A 20,323-nucleotide genomic window follows, 5' to 3' on the forward strand; every position below is an offset into this window, starting at 1 on the left:
GGGTATTTCGCCTGTCTCATACATCTTGCTCACCAGATGGTAGAGTTTTGTCATGACTGGCTCTCCCAAGGCCATCAGTAGTTCTAATGGATTGTTGTCTACTCCCGGGGCCTTGTTTCGACTCAGGTCTTTCAGTGCTCTGTCAAACTCTTCACGCAGTATCTTATCTCCCATTTCATCTTCATCTACATCCTCTTCCATTTCCATAATATTGTCCTCAAGTACATCGCCCTTGTATAAACCCTCTATATACTCCTTCCACCTTTCTGCCTTCCCTTCTTTGCTTAGAACTGGGTTGCCATCTGAGCTCTTGATATTCATACAAGTGGTTCTCTTCTCTCCAAAGGTCTCTTTAATTTTCCTGTAGGCAGTATCTATCTTACCCCTAGTGAGACAAGCCTCTACATCCTTACATTTGTCCTCCAGCCATCCCTGCTTAGCCATTTTGCACTTTCTGTCGATCTCATTTTTGAGACGTTTGTATTCCCTTTTGCCTGCTTCATTTACTGCATTTTTATATTTTCTCCTTTCATCAATTAAATTCAATATTTCTTCTGTTACCCAAGGATTTCTATTAGCCCTCGTCTTTTTACCTACTTGATCCTCTGCTGCCTTCACTACTTCATCCCGCAGAGCTACCCATTCTTCTTCTACTGTATTTATTTCCCCCATTCCTGTCAATTGTTCCCTTATGCTCTCCCTGAAACTCTCTACAACCTCTGGTTCTTTCAGTTTATCCAGGTCCCATCTCCTTAAATTCCCACCTTTTTGCAGTTTCTTCAGTTTCAATCTGCAGTTCATAACCAATAGATTGTGGTCAGAATCCACATCTGCCCCTGGAAATGTCTTACAATTTAAAACCTGGTTCCTAAATCTCTGTCTTACCATTATATAATCTATCTGATACCTATTAGTATCTCCAGGATTCTTCCAGGTATACAACCTTCTTTTATGATTCTTGAACCAAGTGTTAGCTATGATTAAGTTATGCTCTGTGCAAAATTCTACAAGGCGGCTTCCTCTTTCATTTCTTCCCCCCAATCCATATTCACCTACTATGTTTCCTTCTCTCCCTTCTCCTACTGACGAATTCCAGTCACCCATGACTATTAAATTTTCGTCTCCCTTCACTACCTGAATAATTTCTTTTATCTCGTCATACATTTCATCAATTTCTTCATCATCTGCAGAGCTAGTTGGCATATAAACTTGTACTACTGTAGTAGGCATGGGCTTTGTGTCTATCTTGGCCACAATAATGCGTTCACTATGCTGTTTGTAGTAGCTAACCCGCACTCCTATTTTTTTATTCATTATTAAACCTACTCCTGCATTACCCCTATTTGATTTTGTATTTATAACCCTGTAATCACCTGACCAAAAGTCTTGTTCCTCCTGCCACCGAACTTCACTAATTCCCACTATATCTAAATTTAACCTATCCATTTCCCTTTTTAAATTTTCTAACCTACCTGCCCGATTAAGGGATCTGAAATTCCACGCTCCGATCCGTAGAATGCCAGTTTTCTTTCTCCTGATAACGACGTCCTCTTGAGTAGTCCCCGCCCGGAGATCCGAATGGGGGACTATTTTACCTCCGGAACATTTTACCCAAGAGGATGCCATCATCATTTAATCATACAGTAAAGCTGCATGTCCTCGGTAAAAATTACGGCTGTAGTTTCCCCTTGCTTTCAGCCGTTCGCAGTACCAGCACAGCAAGGCCGTTTTGGTTAATGTTACAAGGCCAGATCAGTCAATCATCCAGACTGTTGCCCCTGCAACTACTGAAAAGGCTGCTGCCCCTCTTCAGGAACCACGTGTTTGTCTGGCCTCTCAACAGATACCCCTCCGTTGCGGTTGCACCTACGGTACGGCCATCTGTATCGCTGAGGCACACAAGCCTCCCCACCAACGGCAAGGTCCATGGTTCATGGGGGAAGAAAAAAAAAAACCATATAAACAATGTTAAATTTTCCTCTTTACTACGTTTCCTCTATACTACAATTTCCTCCATGTAACACTCATATTTTTGGAACCCTGGTCAATTATTTACCTCTTTATAATGTTTAAGTGACTGGATGTAGACGCATTGTTTTCCGTTCTGTGGATTCACAGTTTGCACTAGCTCGGAAAGCCCGCACTCAGCGTTTTTCATATGTCAGCGGCAGAACCCTGTCATGCGACATGTGACACACATTCTGCTTGCGACCTTTTTGGAGTCATTTCAGTCGATGCTTTGTATTTGTAGCATGTTGTGTGAGCTGAGCAGCAAACAGTTCGTGTGTCTAGTGAGAGTGTGTCTTCGATAGAATGTTTTCAAAAAAAAGCTTTCATCAGTGGACATGAGTGAAAAGCGGAAGAACATTTCTCTGGAAGAGAAGGCTTCTGTTATTAAAAAAGTGGAGGCATCTCCTGGTGTGAGTCGCGTGGAGCTAGCGAAGCAATTTGAACTGGCCCCATTAACACTCAACACTATTATGAAAAACAGATCATCGATAATGGAAGGATTTGAGAATTGTGGAAATTCGAAATGTACGCATTTGAAACCATTGACTTACGATGAAATGGAGGAAGTTTTATTAACTTGGTTTCAGAGAATTTGATGCCAAAATGGGGAGTGCTGCAAGAAAAGTGCTGATGTTTGTAGATAGATGTGTGGCACATCCACCACACGGATCCTTTCTGAGAAATGTGAAAGTAATTTTCCTGCCACCCAACTACGTCAGCCATCTGCAACCTTTGGACTTGGGAATAATACAAGCCCTTAAGGTTATATATAGGACAGCCCTTGTAAAAAAAGGCCTTGAATTTGATGGACCAAAGAAAACCGGGAAGCCAGCAGAGCTCACAACTGAAGCTGAATATTTTACAAGCAATGAATTTAATTATGCACTTATGGAAGGAAGTCATTGCTGAAACTATTAAAAACTGTTTGTGAAAGCGGGATTCTGTGAGAATGAGATGGCAGCTCCTGTGGAAGATGATGCAAATGATTTGCAAGAGTTTCAGGAATTAATAGGCAGTGATTCTGTCACTTTTGAGGACTTTGTGCCTGTGGATGACAATGTGGCAGCCACAGGAGTACAAAGTATTGAGGAGCTGACTGCAGAGAGAAGCTTGGAGAATAATAGTGGTAGTGAAAGTGGCAGTGACAAGGAAGATGACCCTGTCCCCTTATACTAAAGCAGCTGAAGCCTTTGAAACATTCAGGATATATATGATGGCCCATAGACTTGAGGACAGAACAGTAGTTCAACTTGCTCATTTGGACCAAGAAATGATTACCATAGAGTCTAGGAGAAATAGAAAACAAACATGCTTGCTTGAATATTTAAAAAAAATCATAGGTATATGATTTTCAGATTGCATAGATTCCTAGAGTTTTGTGCAAATTTAAGTTCCGTTTCATAATTTAATTATTGAAGTAATTTTTTTGTAACTAATTCTTTTTTAATCTGTACCATTTACTAATCATTTGATACATTGATCATTTGCAATGAATATCATATTATAGTGTTGTGCAAATTTAAAATGTCATCTATGGCACCATTTGTCAAAGCTGATTAGTGGTATCCCGATCTTCAGTAAAGCCCTATAATTATTATTTGGAAGCCTTCCTCTTTATAGTGTTTTCCTCTATACATTGTTCAGAATTTGTGGTCCCTTGAAAAACGTTATATAGAGGTTTCACTGTGTATCCTTCTCTCATAGAAAGGAAGAAAGGCACAAAGTTGTACATGAAAATGTTCACAAGGCTGACGAATATTGTCATGCAAAATGTTTTTATTGTTTACAAAAAATTGGCTCTGAACACTATGGGACTTAACTTCTGAGGTCATCAGTCCCCTAGAACTTAGAATTACTTAAACCTAACTAACCTAAGGACATCACACACACCCATGCCCGAGGCAGCATTCGAACCTGCGACCGTAGCGGTCGCACGGTTCCAGTCTGTAGTGCCTAGAACCGCTCGGCCACCCCAGCCGGCTATTGTTTACAAGTCCAGTGAGAAGACAAAGGAAGAATCACATGTACATTTCAGGTTGTTTCTTGTATCATAACTGCTGGAAACTAATGGAAAGAATGTGATTTCACCTCAATGTGGGCAGCCTTCAAAAACATCTCTGCCTGAATGGCTCACAGCATGGGATTTCATTGAGAATGTACCACCCACACAGAAGAACAGTCCTATAAAGAGATGTGCAGTGTGATGCAGAATGATAGGGAAACAAAAGGAATTATCATTATGCTGCAGAGACTTTGATGGGGAACTTTGTTTTGAAGATTGTTTCTAGGTACACCACACTGAAAATTCATATTAAGTGACAATGTACACTGCCTCACAATTGCTAAGGAACGACACTTTCTAAGGAACAACTGCCAATGGCTACAGAACAATCGATAATTATTATGAATATTTGGTCATTGATATTAAACAAAAATGTAGAGAGTGAAGCCTATTCGCAATGCTCTGTACCCATTCGACACACAATGCAGTATGGTGTTAGAAGAAAGTGGTTGGGGAACCGATTAGTGTGACATTCTACGTGGTACAGCAGCATGAACCATGAACCATGGACCTTGCCATTGGTGGGGAGGCTTGCGTGCCTCAGCAATACAGATGGCCGTACCGTAGGTGCAACCACAACAGAGGGGTATCTGTTGAGAAGCCAGACAAACGTGTGGTTCCTGAAGAGGGGCAGCAGCCTTTTCTGTAGTTGCAGGGACAACAGTCTGGATGATTGACTCATCTGGCCTTGCAACACTAACCAAAACGGCCTTGCTGTGCTGGTACTGCGAATGGCAGAAAGCAAGGGGAAACTACAGCCGTAATTTTTCCCGAGGGCATGCAACTTTACTGTATGGTTAAATGATGATGGCGTCCTCTTGGGTAAAATATTCTGGAGTTAAAATAGTCCCCCATTCGGATCTCCGGGCAGGAACTACTCAAGAGGGCATCGTTATCAGGAGAAAGAAAACTGGAGTTCTACAGATCGGTGCGTGGAATGTCAGATCCCTTAATCGGGCAGGTAGGTTAGAAAATTTAAAAAGGGAAATGGATAGGTTGAAGTTAGATATAGTAGGACTTAGTGAAGTTCGGTGGCAGGAAGAACAAAACTTTTGGTCAGTTGAATACAGGGTTATAAATACAAAATCAAATAGGGGTAATGCAGGAGTAGTTTTAATAAAGAATAAAAAAATTGGAGTGCGGGTAAGCTACTACCAACAGCATTGTGAACGCATTATTGTGGCCAAGATAGATACGAAGCCCATGGCTACTACAGTAGTACAAGTTTATATGCCAACTAGCTCTGCAGCTGATGAAGAAATTGAAGAAATGTATGATGAGATAAAAGAAATTATTCAGGTAGTAAAGGGAGACGAAAATTTAATAGTCATGGGTGACTGGAATTCGAGAGTTGGAAAAGGGAGAGAAGGAAACATAATGGGTGAATATGGATTGGGGGAGAGAAATGAAAGAGGAAGCCGTCTGGTAGAATTTTGCCAGAGCATAACTTAATCATTGCTAACACTTGGTTCAAGAATCATGAAAGAAGGTTGTATACATGGAAGAATCCTGGAGATACTACAGATGTGGACTCTGACCACAATCTATTGGTTATGAACTGTAGATTAAAACTGAAGAAACCGCAAAAAGGTGGGAATTTAAGGAGATGGGACCTGGATTAACTGAAAGAACTAGAGGATGTACAGAGTTTCAGGGACAGCATAAGGGAACAATTAACAGGAAGGGGGAAAGAAATACAGTAGAAGAAGAATGGGTGGCTTTGAGGGATGAAGTAGTGAAGGTAGCAGAGGATCAAGTAGGTAAAAAGATGAGGGCTAGTAGAAATTCTTGGGTAACACAAGGAATATTGAATTTAATTGATGAAAGGAGAAAATAGAAAAACGCAGTAAATGAAGCAGGCAAAAGGGAACACAAACGTCTCAAAAATGAGATCGACAGGAAGTGCAAAATGGCTAAGCAGGGATGGCTAGAGGACAAATGTAAGGATGTAGAGGCTTATCTCACTAGGGGTAAGATAGATACTGCCTACAGGAAAGTTAGAGAGACCTTTGGAGAAAGAGAACAACTTGTATGAATATCAAGAGCTCAGATGGAAACACAGTTCTAAGCAAAGAAGGGAAAGCAGAAAGGTGGAAGGAGTATATAGAGGGTCTATACAAGAGCGATGTACTTGAGGACAATATTATGGAAATGGAAGAGGATGTAGAAGAAGATGAAATGGGAGATAAGATACTGCGTGAAGAGTTTGACAGAGCACTGAAAAACCTGAGTCGAAACAAGGCCCCGGGAGTAGACAACATTCCATTGGAACTACTGATGGCCTTGGGAGAGCCAGTCCTGACAAAACTCTACCATCTGGTGAGCAAGATGTATGAGACAGGCGAAATACCCTCAGACTTCAAGAAGAATATAATAATTACAATCTCAATGAAAGCAGGTGTTGACAGATGTGAAAATTACCGAACTACCAGTTTAATAAGTCACTGCTGCAAAATACTAACGCGAATTCTTTACAGACGAATGGAAAAACTGGTAGAAGCCGACCTCGGCGAAGATCAGTTTGGATTCCGCAGAAATGTTGGAACACGTGAGGCAATACTGACCATACGACTTATCTTAGAAAATAGATTAAGGAAAGGCAAACTTACGTTTCTAGCATTTGTAGACTTAGAGAAAGCTTTTGACAATGTTGACTGGAATACTCTCTTTCAAATTCTGAAGGTGGCAGGGGTAAAATACAGGGAGTGAAAGGCTATTTTCAATTTGTACAGAAACCACATGGCAGTTACAAGAATCGAGGGGCATGAAAGGGAAGCAGTGGTTGGGAAGGGAGTGAGACAGGGTTGTAGCCTGTCCCCGATGTTATTCAATCAGTATATTGAGCAAGCAGTAAAGGAAACAAAAGAAAAATTCGGAGTAGGTATTAAAGTCAATGGAGAAGAAATAAAAACGCTGAGGTTCGCCAATGACATTGTAATTCTGTCAGAGACAGCAAAGGACTTGGAAGAGCAGTTGAACAGAATGGACAGTGTCTTGAAAGGAGGATGTAAGATGAACATCAACAAAAGCCAAACGAGGATAATGGAATGTAGTCAAATTAAATCGGGTGATGCTGAGGGAATTAGATTAGGAAATGAGACGCTTAAAGTAGTAAAGGAGTTTTGCTATTTGGGAAGCAAAATAACTGATGATGGTTGAAGTAGAGAGGATATAAAATGTAGACTAACAATGGCAAGGAAAGCGTTTCTGAAGAAGAGAAATTTGTTAACATCGAGTATAGATTTAAGTGTCAGGAAGTCGTTTCTGAAAGTATTTGTATGGAGTGTAGCCATGTATGGAAGTGAAACATGGATGATAAATAGTTTGGACAAGCAGAGAATAGAAGCTTTCGAAATGTGGTGCTACAGAAGAATGCTGAAGATTAGATGGGTAGATCACATAACTAATGAGGAGGTTTTGAATAGAATTGGGGAGAAGAGGAGTTTGTGGCACAACTTGACAAGAAGAAGGGACCGGTTGGTAGGACATGTTCTGAGGCATCAAGGGATCACAAATTTAGCATTGGAGGGCAGCATGGAGGGTAAAAATCATAGAGGGAGACCAAGAGATGAATACATTAAGCAGATTCAGAAGGATGTAGGTTGCAGTAAGTACTGGGAGATGAAGAAGCTCGCACAGGATAGAGTAGCATGGAGAGCTGCATCAGACCAGTCTCAGGACTGAAGACAACAACAACAACAACAACAACAACAACAACAACAACAGCATGTCTGCAAGACAACATTTGAGTGCTTACAATCGTGGATGAGCAGTTACACAGCTCGAAGCCAGTGAAAGTATCACCGCTGTGGCCACAGTAATGGGTGTGTCCAAAAGTGTCACCTCGTGACTAAAAAAGTCTGCCAGACGTGGAAATGCTTTGCAAATACATACCAATACTCACAGACGGACCACCACACTGCAAGAGGATCGACACATAGGCATAATGGAGAAAAGGAACAGATATCTCACTCCTACGCAGATTGCTGTGGACCTTGCAGTCGTTGCTGGTACATGTGTCTCTCCTAGAACCATTAAATCAAGCTGGTTTGTATGTTCAGAAGCCTGTTAAATGCATCCCTGCATCCCTCTTCACCCATGCCATCATTGAGAAAGAGTTCATTAGTATAGAGAGTAGTGATGTTCTCCGATGAATCCTGCTTCACTATGGCAAGGGATTCTACCCACCAGTCAGGATGGGTGGGAGGGGGGAGGGGGGGAGGGGGGGAGGGGGGGAGGGAGAGAGAGGGAGAGGGAAAGAGAGAGGGAGAGAGAGGGGGAGAGAGAGAGAAAGAGAGAGAGAGAGAGAGAGAGAGAGAGAGAGAGAGAGAGGGGAGGGGGGGACATGTCACACAGCACAGAATGTTCATCAGAGTCATTGGTATGGCCTAGGCATTATGGTGTTGACAAGTATTATGTACAATGGCCGAACACCACGTCTTTGCCTACTTTATTGATGGAGATTATTCTGGATCATGTCCATCTGTTTGGGGGTGCGGTATGTCCCAACTTTCTGTTTATGGATGACAATGCCCACACAAACAGGGCCGCTGAGGTGTTGACAATGGAATGTAAAAACATTGAGCTTTGGAATGGCCAGCATACTCCCTAAACCTAAACCCTACAGAGGATGCCTGGGATGCTCTTGGTAGGTGCACTTCTCAACAAACGCCCCCTCTATGAAATGTGCAAGAAATGAAAACTGACTTGAGTACGGAATGAGACAATATCCCAGAAGGACTCGATAGTTTGGGAACCATGAATAACATGTTAAAAATGTCTTTTAGAGCCCACAAGGAGGGCACATTCCTTGCTGAAAGTCCAATATCAACCTTTATATTGGGAGTCTGACATTTATCAAACATGAACATTATTTATGTCTGTTATCCTGATTTCCCATGTGTATGATTTTTCATTATAAATAGACCACTACACCTCAGTTATGTATATACCGTGTTTCATGTTGTCCAATCATTGGCTGTGATTATTCCTGTCCAACAATGCCTCTGTTCCTCAGCAACTGTTATGCAGTGTCTGTCTGAATTGTAATTAAAGATGTATAGTTAGCAAATCTTGAAAATTTCATTGCTTTTCTATATATAAAAAATCTTGAAAATATCATTGCTTTTCTGTAAATAATTTCAAAGTTAGAGCAATTCCAGTAAAACACTACATTCCTGTACCAGCCAGCTGTGTAAATTACTGCAGTAGACTAGGTGAGTGCACAGAAACTACTGGCTTGAAGGATTAACTCTGAGGAAAAGGACTGGTTTCCTGAAATACGCATATAAAGGTTTAATTAATACTGTTCTGTACAGGGTAACTATACATTACTTATTGAAGAAAGATTCACAGAAATGTTCATTTTTAACATTCTGAGCAAGAAAAGGTTGCTGAGAATATTTTATTTCATTATTATACTGACTGATAACATTTACAATATTCGCTATAAGAAATGTTTCCTCCATTGCCCTTTCTGTTATATATCAAGGGATTACATCAGAACTGTGCCACGGTTTATTTTTATTATTATTATTATTATTATTTTCAATAGTGTCATAATACAATTATCATTTTGCTATGAACTACAGTAAGATTTCTTTTTCAGGACATTAGCAATGTCAATTTGACAATAGGAAGAATAGGCAAGCTAGTTTAATGGACATGAATTTATGACATGCTACATACAATAGTGAAATTAACAGTGATGATGTGCCTCAGTTACTGCAAATATAACATTATAACAGACTGTTATAATTTTATAATGAGTGACTTAATGGCAAGGAGTGCTAACAAATATGATGTACATGTGAATTAATTACAAGGATAGCTGGCTAAAGTGGTCTAAATGGGTACTTAGAAAATGGAGATGAGACGAAATCAGGCAACCAGATGGTAAAAGTTTTTGCAAAATAAGAATATCAGAAGAGCAAGAAACAAGGAGCAAGGCGCAAGGAGCAAGAAGCAGGGAGCAAGAGCAAAAACAGAGGCATGCTTTTTAAATAGGATGCTGTTCCCAAATATATGTAGTATGGTAGGAAATGGTATATGTCTACCAAGGAAGACACCATCTCCGTAAAGTAACGAAGGAATACGAATAGGAAAAGATAATAAGTGTGTCTGAGAAAAGAGGTGTGAACGATAATTTTTATAAACGTAGAATATTTAATATTTTGAAATTTACTCCAATGGGAACTTGCCTGAGTTGTAAAAGATTAAGGAATATAATCAAGCAGGAAACTATTAAAGGTATGAAATTGTTTGTCTCCATGTAACAGAAATATTACAATGATAAAGCAGTATTATATCCAAATATACAGGCATATTAAAACAAATTTGAACGTTTATCATATTAAGAAAATGTTAGGTGCAAGGATAAATGCATATTCCTCCAATTACAACTGAGACACAATTAATAGTACAATAATAATGGAGATGAAATGTCCAGTAGTGCAAAAATGAGAAGCATAGTACTATTCTCATATGATAAGGCTTACTACCTTTATAATATAGCATTATAAATATTTATCAAAGGAATTTACTGATAGTATCAAAGGATTATAAAATGGTAGAAGTTTGACTTATGAACTAAGAAAAGTAACAATATTTATCGCGAGATCATTCACTAAGAGAGGGGGACATATGGTGCTACATATCATTCTAGAGGACTGATGTGTATCCCTGTGTATTCTTACCAATGAATGGAACTTACAATTGAAGACGAGGAAACAAATGATCACAGAGGAGAGCACATATATTCTGTGGATTTGTTATTTGCACGTGGAGAATCATGCCAGGGGACGAGGCATGTCTTTACAAGGAGGGACAGCAATCACAATTACTTGGCAAGAGAAAGTACCTGCATGGACGCAAATATATGAGCTTCTGGCATCATTGGCTTACTTTGGAGAAGCGCGAAATCCTCAGAAAATATGTAACTCTGACTGGACTCAAAAAAATAAAATGAAACGCCATTCTGATTCTATCATTGCATGGATAAATCTGTATGTAGAGTTTTCATGTTGGGCATTCTGATTTGACAATTGATGTCAAACAAAGGATGTTTCACATGATTGTGGACAACATTATTTGTACATAATTATATATATCTAAGATGCCTGCATAATTATTCAAGAAAAGTATAAAGTGCAGCATAACATTTCCTTACAGCTACACACACATAAACACAAACACACACACACACACCCTGCAGTGAGTGATAGAGTTGCTGTTGCCACAGGGGTGTGCATTTGAGAGAGTATGTACTTGGTTCCAATAAACAGTGATAGCTCACTTCACACACGGTGCAGTTTCCCTATCTGTTACTCATGTCCATGTATCAACGGCCATTTGGGGTTTGATTAATCGTTTACATCCTGTAATATTATTGTACATAACAAGTACAAACCTTGTCCTTGACTGAGGATTAATCTTTTGCAGTTCATCTGGTTGATACTCAAACGGCGTAGCCTGCTGGACCCCGTCTATGGTCTTCTCCACTACACTGGTTTTCACAGGTTCTGAAAAATTATTTATTCATTTTTATTTACCTACCTTTTGAGAAGATTAAAAAATTATTGCCAATTCATTATGAAATAGTGCATGCAGTGACTGCTGTTAAGATAGGAATGAATAGTGTTGCATTGTCTTTTTACACAATAAAATAACTTCTTTGCAAGAATGCATAAATAATACAAACTTCTACACTTGGGTTGAAACAAATGAAGTGCTGTTTTAAACTGGCCATGTATTCAGGAAGATGGAAGATCTATTCCCAACTGGCCATCCTGATTTGATTTTCTATGAGTTCCTTAAATTACTTCCTACTGTTTGTAAATGCCTGTATATATGAATTATGTTTTTTTCCTGAAACTGGAGTACCAAAAAATATATAATCTTCTTCTTTTGCCCAGTATTTATCCTGCCTAGCATGGGGTCTACCTTGGCAGCATTTGTTGAATTTTATTTCACTGTTTAACTTTGTAGTTGTATGCCCTTCCTCATGCCACAGTCATCAAGGTACCATAACGGAGGTAAGGTGTGTAGGTCATCTGTCTCTGAATCATATAAAGTGTGTTTTGTGTATTATCATGTTTTAATTGTTTGTGTATGTATTTTTTGAGGTGGAATTTGGGGACCTTTGCCTAAACGAGCATGCAAAACCACCATAAAACCACACTTACATTTGCCAGTTATCAGCCCAGTGCCAATGAATCACCATGCGGATTCAATCTTCAGCTGGCTCACCTCCCCGTATTGCAAGCTAGCACATTGCATGTTATGCTATACAAGCAGGTCAACACCAAGATATGTCTAATACATAAGTGATCCACAAATGAACACAACCATTACTGCTACTACTACTACTACTACTACTACTACTACTACTATTATTACTACTCCCCAGTGATTACCCTACAGAGCTACATACCTAACCAACGCTGAGATATTGAGCAGCAAGTTCAATATCTCTCTAGGTTGCTGAACTTTAGCTGCCTTCACCCAGGACATGGCATTCAATGTGCAATATGCTGATGTGGTCTCCACCATGCAACTGAATGCTCAGATCCACCTTTTAATCTGGTTAGTGTACTGCGACGCTGTCATATGCTACACAGCACACTCTAGCAGCAATACATGTGACCCTTCCCCTCTATACACAACTTCTCACAATGGTTAAGCTGAAACCAACTTTTCACTTAGTCAATGGCTACATGCCAAGTTGAGAACTGTGTCAATATCACGTAATGTGTCTACTATCTGTGCACTCCAAGGTGACACTCAGCACAGTGGCTAATGGAAGTGACCATTAAGGAATCTATCATTTAAGCTTTCTCCCATTTGCCACAACACTGAGTATCAGCTTAGAGTCCACAAACAGAGCCTACACTAAGCAGCTTGCAATTAGGCTTCTACCTGGGCCTGCCTCACCCTGTCCTTAATAATTGTGGTGTGCTTTCTGCAACATCTCCTTTCATTCTAAGATTTGTCACCACTGACATGAACATTATTACAGGTATAAAAATTAGTAATTCATCTTCATATGGTAAGACTTGAAACACAGACTGTTATACAATAGTGCCTTGGTAGTTTTGCATTTGTATTCAGTTTCTCGGCATACTTTCTGTTTTGAGCAAACTGTACATTTTCACTTTAGCATAACTTTCTTGGAGTGCTAAACTGTTATAACATTTGTAAAATGGCTCCCCAGATCTGCAGAAGATTATCACCACAGTACCTCCCCTGTCAACTTTTTGCAATCTGTTGTGTACATTTCTAGAAGTTCGCATTCCAGCAACAGATGAAACTTTGCACTTTATGTTTTTTGACCTGCTAATGACCTCTGCAGAACATGAAGCATTTAACACACACACACATTGGGAACATGAAAAAAGGACTTTTATGACATTTAACTCCTCTCATATTTAAGTTTTATTCTGCAATGCATTGCAGTTTCTTAATTTCCGCTCTAATATTCCTGTCAGTCTTTCTTGTTTCAAGCATTTGTATGGTGTTATAAGTGGTTAATGCCCACACTTCCTTTTTGTCACACTGCTTAATGGAAAGCATCATATTAGTTGGTGTAAACTGAATATCTCCTCATTTGACTTTCTTCTGAAATTTTGGCATGTTTTGTTCATTGCTACAAACAGCATCATATGTTCTATGAAATTTCAGGCAAACTTCCAGATGTCAAATTTCAGCACTATATACGTCCATGCTACCTTTTTCAAGCCAGGAAAACAGATCTGGGCCAGAATATCAATTGTCAACAAAGAATATGCCCACATTCCAAATAGGGCTTCGTTAACTGTTGCCACTATGTTATGATTTTTCCCCAAACAGTGGAACACAGTATCTGTTGCTGTCCCTGTGTATTCAGTGAAATCTAAGAGAGAGACATTCTGACAATCAAACAACACTGATGTAGATTAAATGCAATGGAATGCCATACAAACTTCATCAAAAATCTTCCTGATTTTAAATAATCAGTGTCCTCCGCTGGCAGCAAATTGTCATTAAAACATAACAATCTCAAAAATAACAAAAAATGGTCTCTTTACACAATTTAACTGAAAATTGGAGTTTTCAGAAGAATGTATGTGGACAAATGTTTGCTAATTTTTAGCTTTTACAAAAGGGGCATTTGAAGACAAATAGCTATGAAACAATATGTTTCTTCATGTTCTGTATCTTTCCACTTTGAAGGTGAAGAACGAACTGTTCCTGGAGTAGTTTCCTAGATGAATAAATGAATCTCATTGGCTATGAACGTCACCAGATCTTCCGTCAAAAATAACACGAAGAATGACAGAATGCTTGGATCATCCCCTAGTTGACAGCTGTGTTCTGACATACTTTGTATACAGTCATGTACTGATAGCAAATAATCGAACATGTGATTAAGTGGACAAAAATCTTTTTCTTCCCAATCAAATTTGTCACTGATTTTTTGTTTCTTACTAAGGAAGTCTGTAGTGTTACACCTGCTGACAGACTTTTTTTTTTTTTCAGAATTGAAGCAAGAGTTATCTCTTACATTCAAATTTAAAAATTTATCCTCACTATCACTTTTCATAATTCCACGATCTTTCGCTCAGTGCAACCACTTATCATTTTTATTGATGGAAAAAATGATGAGAAAAACACTGATGCCAATCCTTATAAGCAGTGAGGTAGAAACCTAAGTAAAGTGCACAAAGGAAGACAATGTAAATATTCCAGAATTCAAATCTAGAACAACTGCCAACTTATGTTAACTTACGTGTTAGAAGTTACTATTTCAGGTGTAGCAAAGCAGTAATAAAGGCAAGGTGTCTCATCCACATTGTATATAAGCAGATTCTGTTCAGAGTTTGCTAATACCATAGTTCCATACTTAACAATCAAATACAACCACTCACTCATTGAAATATCCATACCTATAGAATGAAAAGTTCCATAAATCATACCAATATCCAAAAAGAAAATAGGAGTAATTTGCTGAAGTACAAACCCATATCAGTAACATCGATTTTCAGTAGGCTTGTGGAGCATGTACTGTGTTCAAACATTATGAATTACCTCACAGAAAATGATTTATTGACAAATAATCAGGATGGAGTCAGAAAATATGATTCTTGTGAAACAAACTAGCTCTTTATTCTCACAAAGTAATGAGTCGTATCAACAGGGGATGTCAAACTGATTCCATATTTTCAGATTTCCAGAATGCTTTTGACACCATTCCTCACAAGTGACTTCTAATCACATAGCATGTCTGTGGGGTATTGCCTCAGTTGTGCAACTGGATTCATGACTTTCTGCCAGAAAGGTCACAGCTTGTAGTAACTAATGGAAAGTCATTGAGTAAAACAGAAGTAATACCATGTGTTCCCCAAAGAAACTTTATAGGCCCTCTGCTGTTCTTGATTTACATAAATGATGTAGGGTACACACAAAGCAGCCCTCTTAGATTGTTTGCAAATGATGCTGTCAATTATCGCCTTGTGAAGTCATCAGATGATCAAAACCAACTGCAAAATTATTCCAACAAGATATCTGTATAGTGCAAGAAGTGGATATCTGCATGGCACAAAAAGTGGCAACTGATTCTAAATAATGAAAAGTGTGCATCCATATGAGTAGTAAAAGAAATCTGCTAAATTTCTGTTACGCTATAAATCACAAAAAATCTAAAGGCTGTAAATTCAACTAAATATTTAAGGATTTCAATCATGTTCACATAGATAATGTAAAAGACTGCAATTTATTGGCAGAACACTTAGAAAGTGCAACAGTTCTACTAAAGGTACGGCTTACACCATGTTTGTCCACCCTCTTCTGGAATTTTGCTGTGCAATGTGGGATCAGCTTCAGATGGGACTAACACAAGACATCGAAAAAGTTCAAAGAAGGGCAGCTCTTTTCATACTATCACAAAACAGGGGAGAGGGTGCCACAGACTTGATACATGAATCCGAGTGACAATCATTAAAGCAAAGGTGTTTTTTGTTGTGGCAGCACCTTCTCAAGAAATTTCAATCACCAACTTTCTTCTCCGATTGCGAAAATATTTCATTGGCGCCCTCCTACATACGGAGAAAACATCATCATAATAAAATAAGAGAAATCAGACCATGCACAGAAAGATTTAAGTGCTCGTTTTTCCTCCACGTTGTTCAAGAGTGAACAATACAGAAATAGCTTGAAGATGGTTTGATGAAAGCTCTGTCAGACACTTAATTGTAAATTGCAGAGTAATCATGTAGATGTAGATGTAGATGTAGAAAAACACGATCACAATAGATGAAGTACTCAAACAATGCTTAGTGACCAGAACTGTGAAGAGACACTGAGATCTGAGGTGGAGAAAGAGATACTGAGATATGAGGTGGAAAATCTGCTGTATGGTTGAATTCTTCATCAACACACAGGTGCCTGAATGGTGGCTCAGGGATTGGCAATGATGCCCATGTTAATTCATCAACTGCTCTCCATGAAAATTCTGAGGTTGCATTTAAACTCATCAACAGCTCCTGGGAAGTGCAGCAGCTGGCGGAGTATGAGGAGTTAACTCATCTAAAGCAGTCAAAAGGATAAACATACCTATAAATACACATAGGTCTAAAAGTGATACAGTGTCAAGAAAATATATGATGAAAGGAGATAAAGAAGTGAAGAGTAAACACATTTTGGTTGTTCTCCATCATGGATGGATAATGAGTGAAGACTGTAAAAAAAGAAAATGGCAGGAAAATCTAAGCAGTGAATCATAACAAAAACAAACAATAAAAAAGGAAGGGAAAAGTAATGAAGTATAATATGTGTACATTAAATATTTCACTGCATACGTTGCCCTCTTTTTAGGTTCCATACCTTTTTCTTATGAACTGGAAGATGTATTAAGTCAAGATTTATGTCACATATGAAGAACTATGGTCTCTCTGCAGTGTAAAAATTTTAAGCTTCCAGGTCAATATATTCAAAAGATAAAGCCATTTACAGGATGAAAATTACTGAACTATATGAAAAAATGTAAATTAGTTATAAACTACAACATGCACACACTTTATTCAATATGTAAATGTCACTACAGATATTCAGATTTAGGTTATGATATGTTCGATATGCCTGCCATCATTGGCAGTGATGTGGCACGGACAAAAAGCAAAATTCTGCATGAGCCAGGGAAGTGTCAGAACATCGATGCTGCCGATGACCTCCTGAATGGCTCTTTTCAGCTCAGCAATGGTTTTGGAATTACTGCTGTATACCATGTCTTCAATATAGTCCCACAAAAAGGAGGCATCTGTGTTCAGATTTGGAGAACGTGGCAGGCAATCGAGGCCCATGCCAGTGGCTTCTGCGTACCCCAGAGCCAGAACCTGGTTCCCAAAGTGCTCCTCCAAGACATCATCAAACACTCCTGCTTCAATAGAGTCAAGCTACATCTTTCTTGAAACACATCTTGTCAAAATTAGGGTCACTTTGGATAATGGGGATAAAATCATCTTCCAAAACCTTCACATTCTGTTTGGTGGTCACTCAAGGAATATTGCACCAGTTATTCCATGACTGAACATTGCACACCACACAGCCACCCATTGAGGGTGAAAAGACTTCTCAATCATGAAATGTGTCTCACCAAATATGCCAATTTTGCTTTTTGATGAAACCATCCAAATGAAAATGGGCTTCATAGCTTAACCAAACAATACATGCGCATCCCAATTTCCATCATGTCCCCCAGCTAACTGTGCAGTTTGAACATTCTAACACAAACCATTCAGAAGTTATGACGATTTTATTACATATAGTTCAATAATTGTTACCCTGTTGTCACATATCTCGATACTCACAAACTTGCTCATCAAAACCTTCCCATTGACCTAGAACCATCAAATTTGGCAAGCAGTAAGCTTTCACAATAAAAGCAGAGGAAAAAATATGAAGACTGTTAATTTGTAATTGTATCCCACAAAAGAAATGTTTTTTGTCATTCTTGAAAGTCTTGGAATTCCTGGGACCGACATCTTGCCAGTTTCAATACAAGTAACAGGCAGAGATCTTAGAAATACTTGATTCCTGTTCAACTCACACTTATCTGGATTTTTTCCTTTTCTTTTCTTTCCTTCTCCCTTTCTTCCTTAGTGTAACCGCCTCTTACCTTCCCCATGTCATCCGACAGTCCTGTTTATCTCAAATACTTAGGTTCTTTTCCAAGTTGTTTTCATACAAATCTCTCTTATTTCATTTTCCCCCAAACGCAATTGATTCCTATCACTTCTGCAAAATTGCAAGTTTACTTCAGCATCAAAACTACATAAGAGACATGGTGAACACAGTGAAACAACTCACAGTCTAAATTATTCAAGCACAGGAAAGTAATAACAATAAATAGAAAAAATCTTTTTGAAGTTGCAAATGAGGGAACATAGTTTTACAATAGGAACAGATGTATGGTCTTTTTTTTTTTTTTTTTTTTTCAATACTTGTGACATATAAGACCAATCAATTGTTAACATCCAACATGGATTCTGGAGATAATTAGTTACACTTCATGCTACAGTTATGATGGACCCTTCAGAAATGAAACTAAATTAGAAAAGAATGAGTCTGTAAGAGAATACTTTCACACAATACACCTGCTTAAACTACTACTTAGTACATGTCCATCATGGTGATTTAACACAGATTACATTAAGTGACTATTTAACTTGCTTAATTTCAGAAAATGTCAGCTTCTTGATTTGCACCACGTTTACAATAGGTATGGGATTTATTAACCATGATTTAGGGCTAGAAACAACAAGGTCATGCAGTTAACTGTAACCAAACTGCTGTCAGAAAAAATTATAATGCCATTATAGGTATCAAATTTCTCATACCTTTATTGAGTACCAGCAATTTCATTGTCCTGAACAAAAATTGATAGACCTGCGGCATAACAGAGGATGACAACTTTGAAGTAAGCGGTTCATTTGCTAATCACACAATGTAAAAGTAAAAAATTCATATACTTACTTTATACAGCCCCACCAATATCTCTCTCTCTCTCTCTCTCTCTCTCTCTCTCTCTCTCTCTCTCTCTCTCTCTCTCCCTCTCTCTCCCTCCCCCACCCACCCCCTTTCCCATGCTTAGTATGCAATTACTAATAAATTTTACAACTAAAATTGTGAAACCTTAGTATCAACAAATAAAAATCATAATTGAAAACTTGGACTAGTAAATGACTCATCAAAATAAACCTGTTTATTGTTTTAGTTCATTTCAAACATACACACCTTTATCATGGTAGCTGCTGCCACTCATCTTGTGATCAGTATGCCACACGCTGCCACAATAGTACTCTGATTCACCTACAAAAGTTAATGATTTCTAATAGGAATGTTGTAACTGTTCTGTAAGGTATGAAGCTAAACACAAATTTGTGGCAAAAATTTAAGTAAAAACATTCATTAGTGCAATACAGAAAATGAAATACAGAGAAATACTGCTGATAAATAGCACAAAGGATGAAGGAAGGTTGTGAAACAGAATGATGATGGGAAAGAAAAGCCAATGGAACTTCAGACCAGAAGCCAGTGAAACTTCAGACCACACAGATGGCAAGAGTCAAGTGTATACAGGAGTGCTGGTTCCCAAGTGTAGAGTCCAGTAATTGTGTTGTGGTAAATGGGAAGATGCACCCAAATACCACGAGCGGTTAATTCAACACCCAAGATGACACTGATATGTTTCATAGTATGCTCATAAGCAGACACGTTGTGTTCTTCCAGTGCAGACAGTTTATTTGTAGTTTTCATGTACCAACACTCCAAACATGTGTGTTTTGCTAGTCTGCCATTATTACTTCATGTTCATTTCCACATCATGTGTCTCCCTTAGTGAAGGCCTTTTAACAGATTTCCTTATTTCTAGTACTTGTCTTCTCTTAATCTTACTTCTTATTTTTATATTTAGGAATCTAGTTTCAAGTTGTGAAGCATGTATCAGCCCATCTCCACAGCATGTTATTCATAAGCACAGTCCAGTTCTACCAGAGAGCTGGACTGTTATATTTTGTTCTGTTACACATGATACGAAGAACAACTAGGTGATTAAATCAGTATACATTGATTAAAAGAAGCTAGATCCACTAATCCAGGAAAGATCTGTTCCATTGGCCAGTAAAATCCATACAAATTATAAAAATCGTTGAACATACATATGTATATGTATGTAAGTTCCACATCACCACCTAAACCACTGGATCAATTTCAACCAAA

At 38.6% G+C, this 20,323-nt stretch overlaps 1 protein-coding gene across 5 annotated transcripts in view; it reads right to left on the reverse strand.

Annotated features, from left to right (window-relative positions):
* Positions 1-20,323, reverse strand: part of LOC126259795 (uncharacterized) — a 113,094-nt gene that overhangs the window by 35,961 nt on the left and 56,810 nt on the right. For all 5 annotated transcript variants that reach the window (XM_049956811.1, XM_049956812.1, XM_049956813.1 and 2 more), the window contains exons 8-9: positions 19,340-19,414; positions 11,481-11,592 (exon numbers count right to left, since the gene is read on the reverse strand). In XM_049956811.1, the coding sequence (XP_049812768.1) occupies positions 11,481-11,592; positions 19,340-19,414 (187 nt within the window). The remainder of the gene's footprint in view (positions 1-11,480; positions 11,593-19,339; positions 19,415-20,323) is intronic.

This window comes from Schistocerca nitens, chromosome 5 (genome assembly GCF_023898315.1).
Source record: "Schistocerca nitens isolate TAMUIC-IGC-003100 chromosome 5, iqSchNite1.1, whole genome shotgun sequence".
Taxonomy (NCBI): domain Eukaryota; kingdom Metazoa; phylum Arthropoda; class Insecta; order Orthoptera; family Acrididae; genus Schistocerca; species Schistocerca nitens.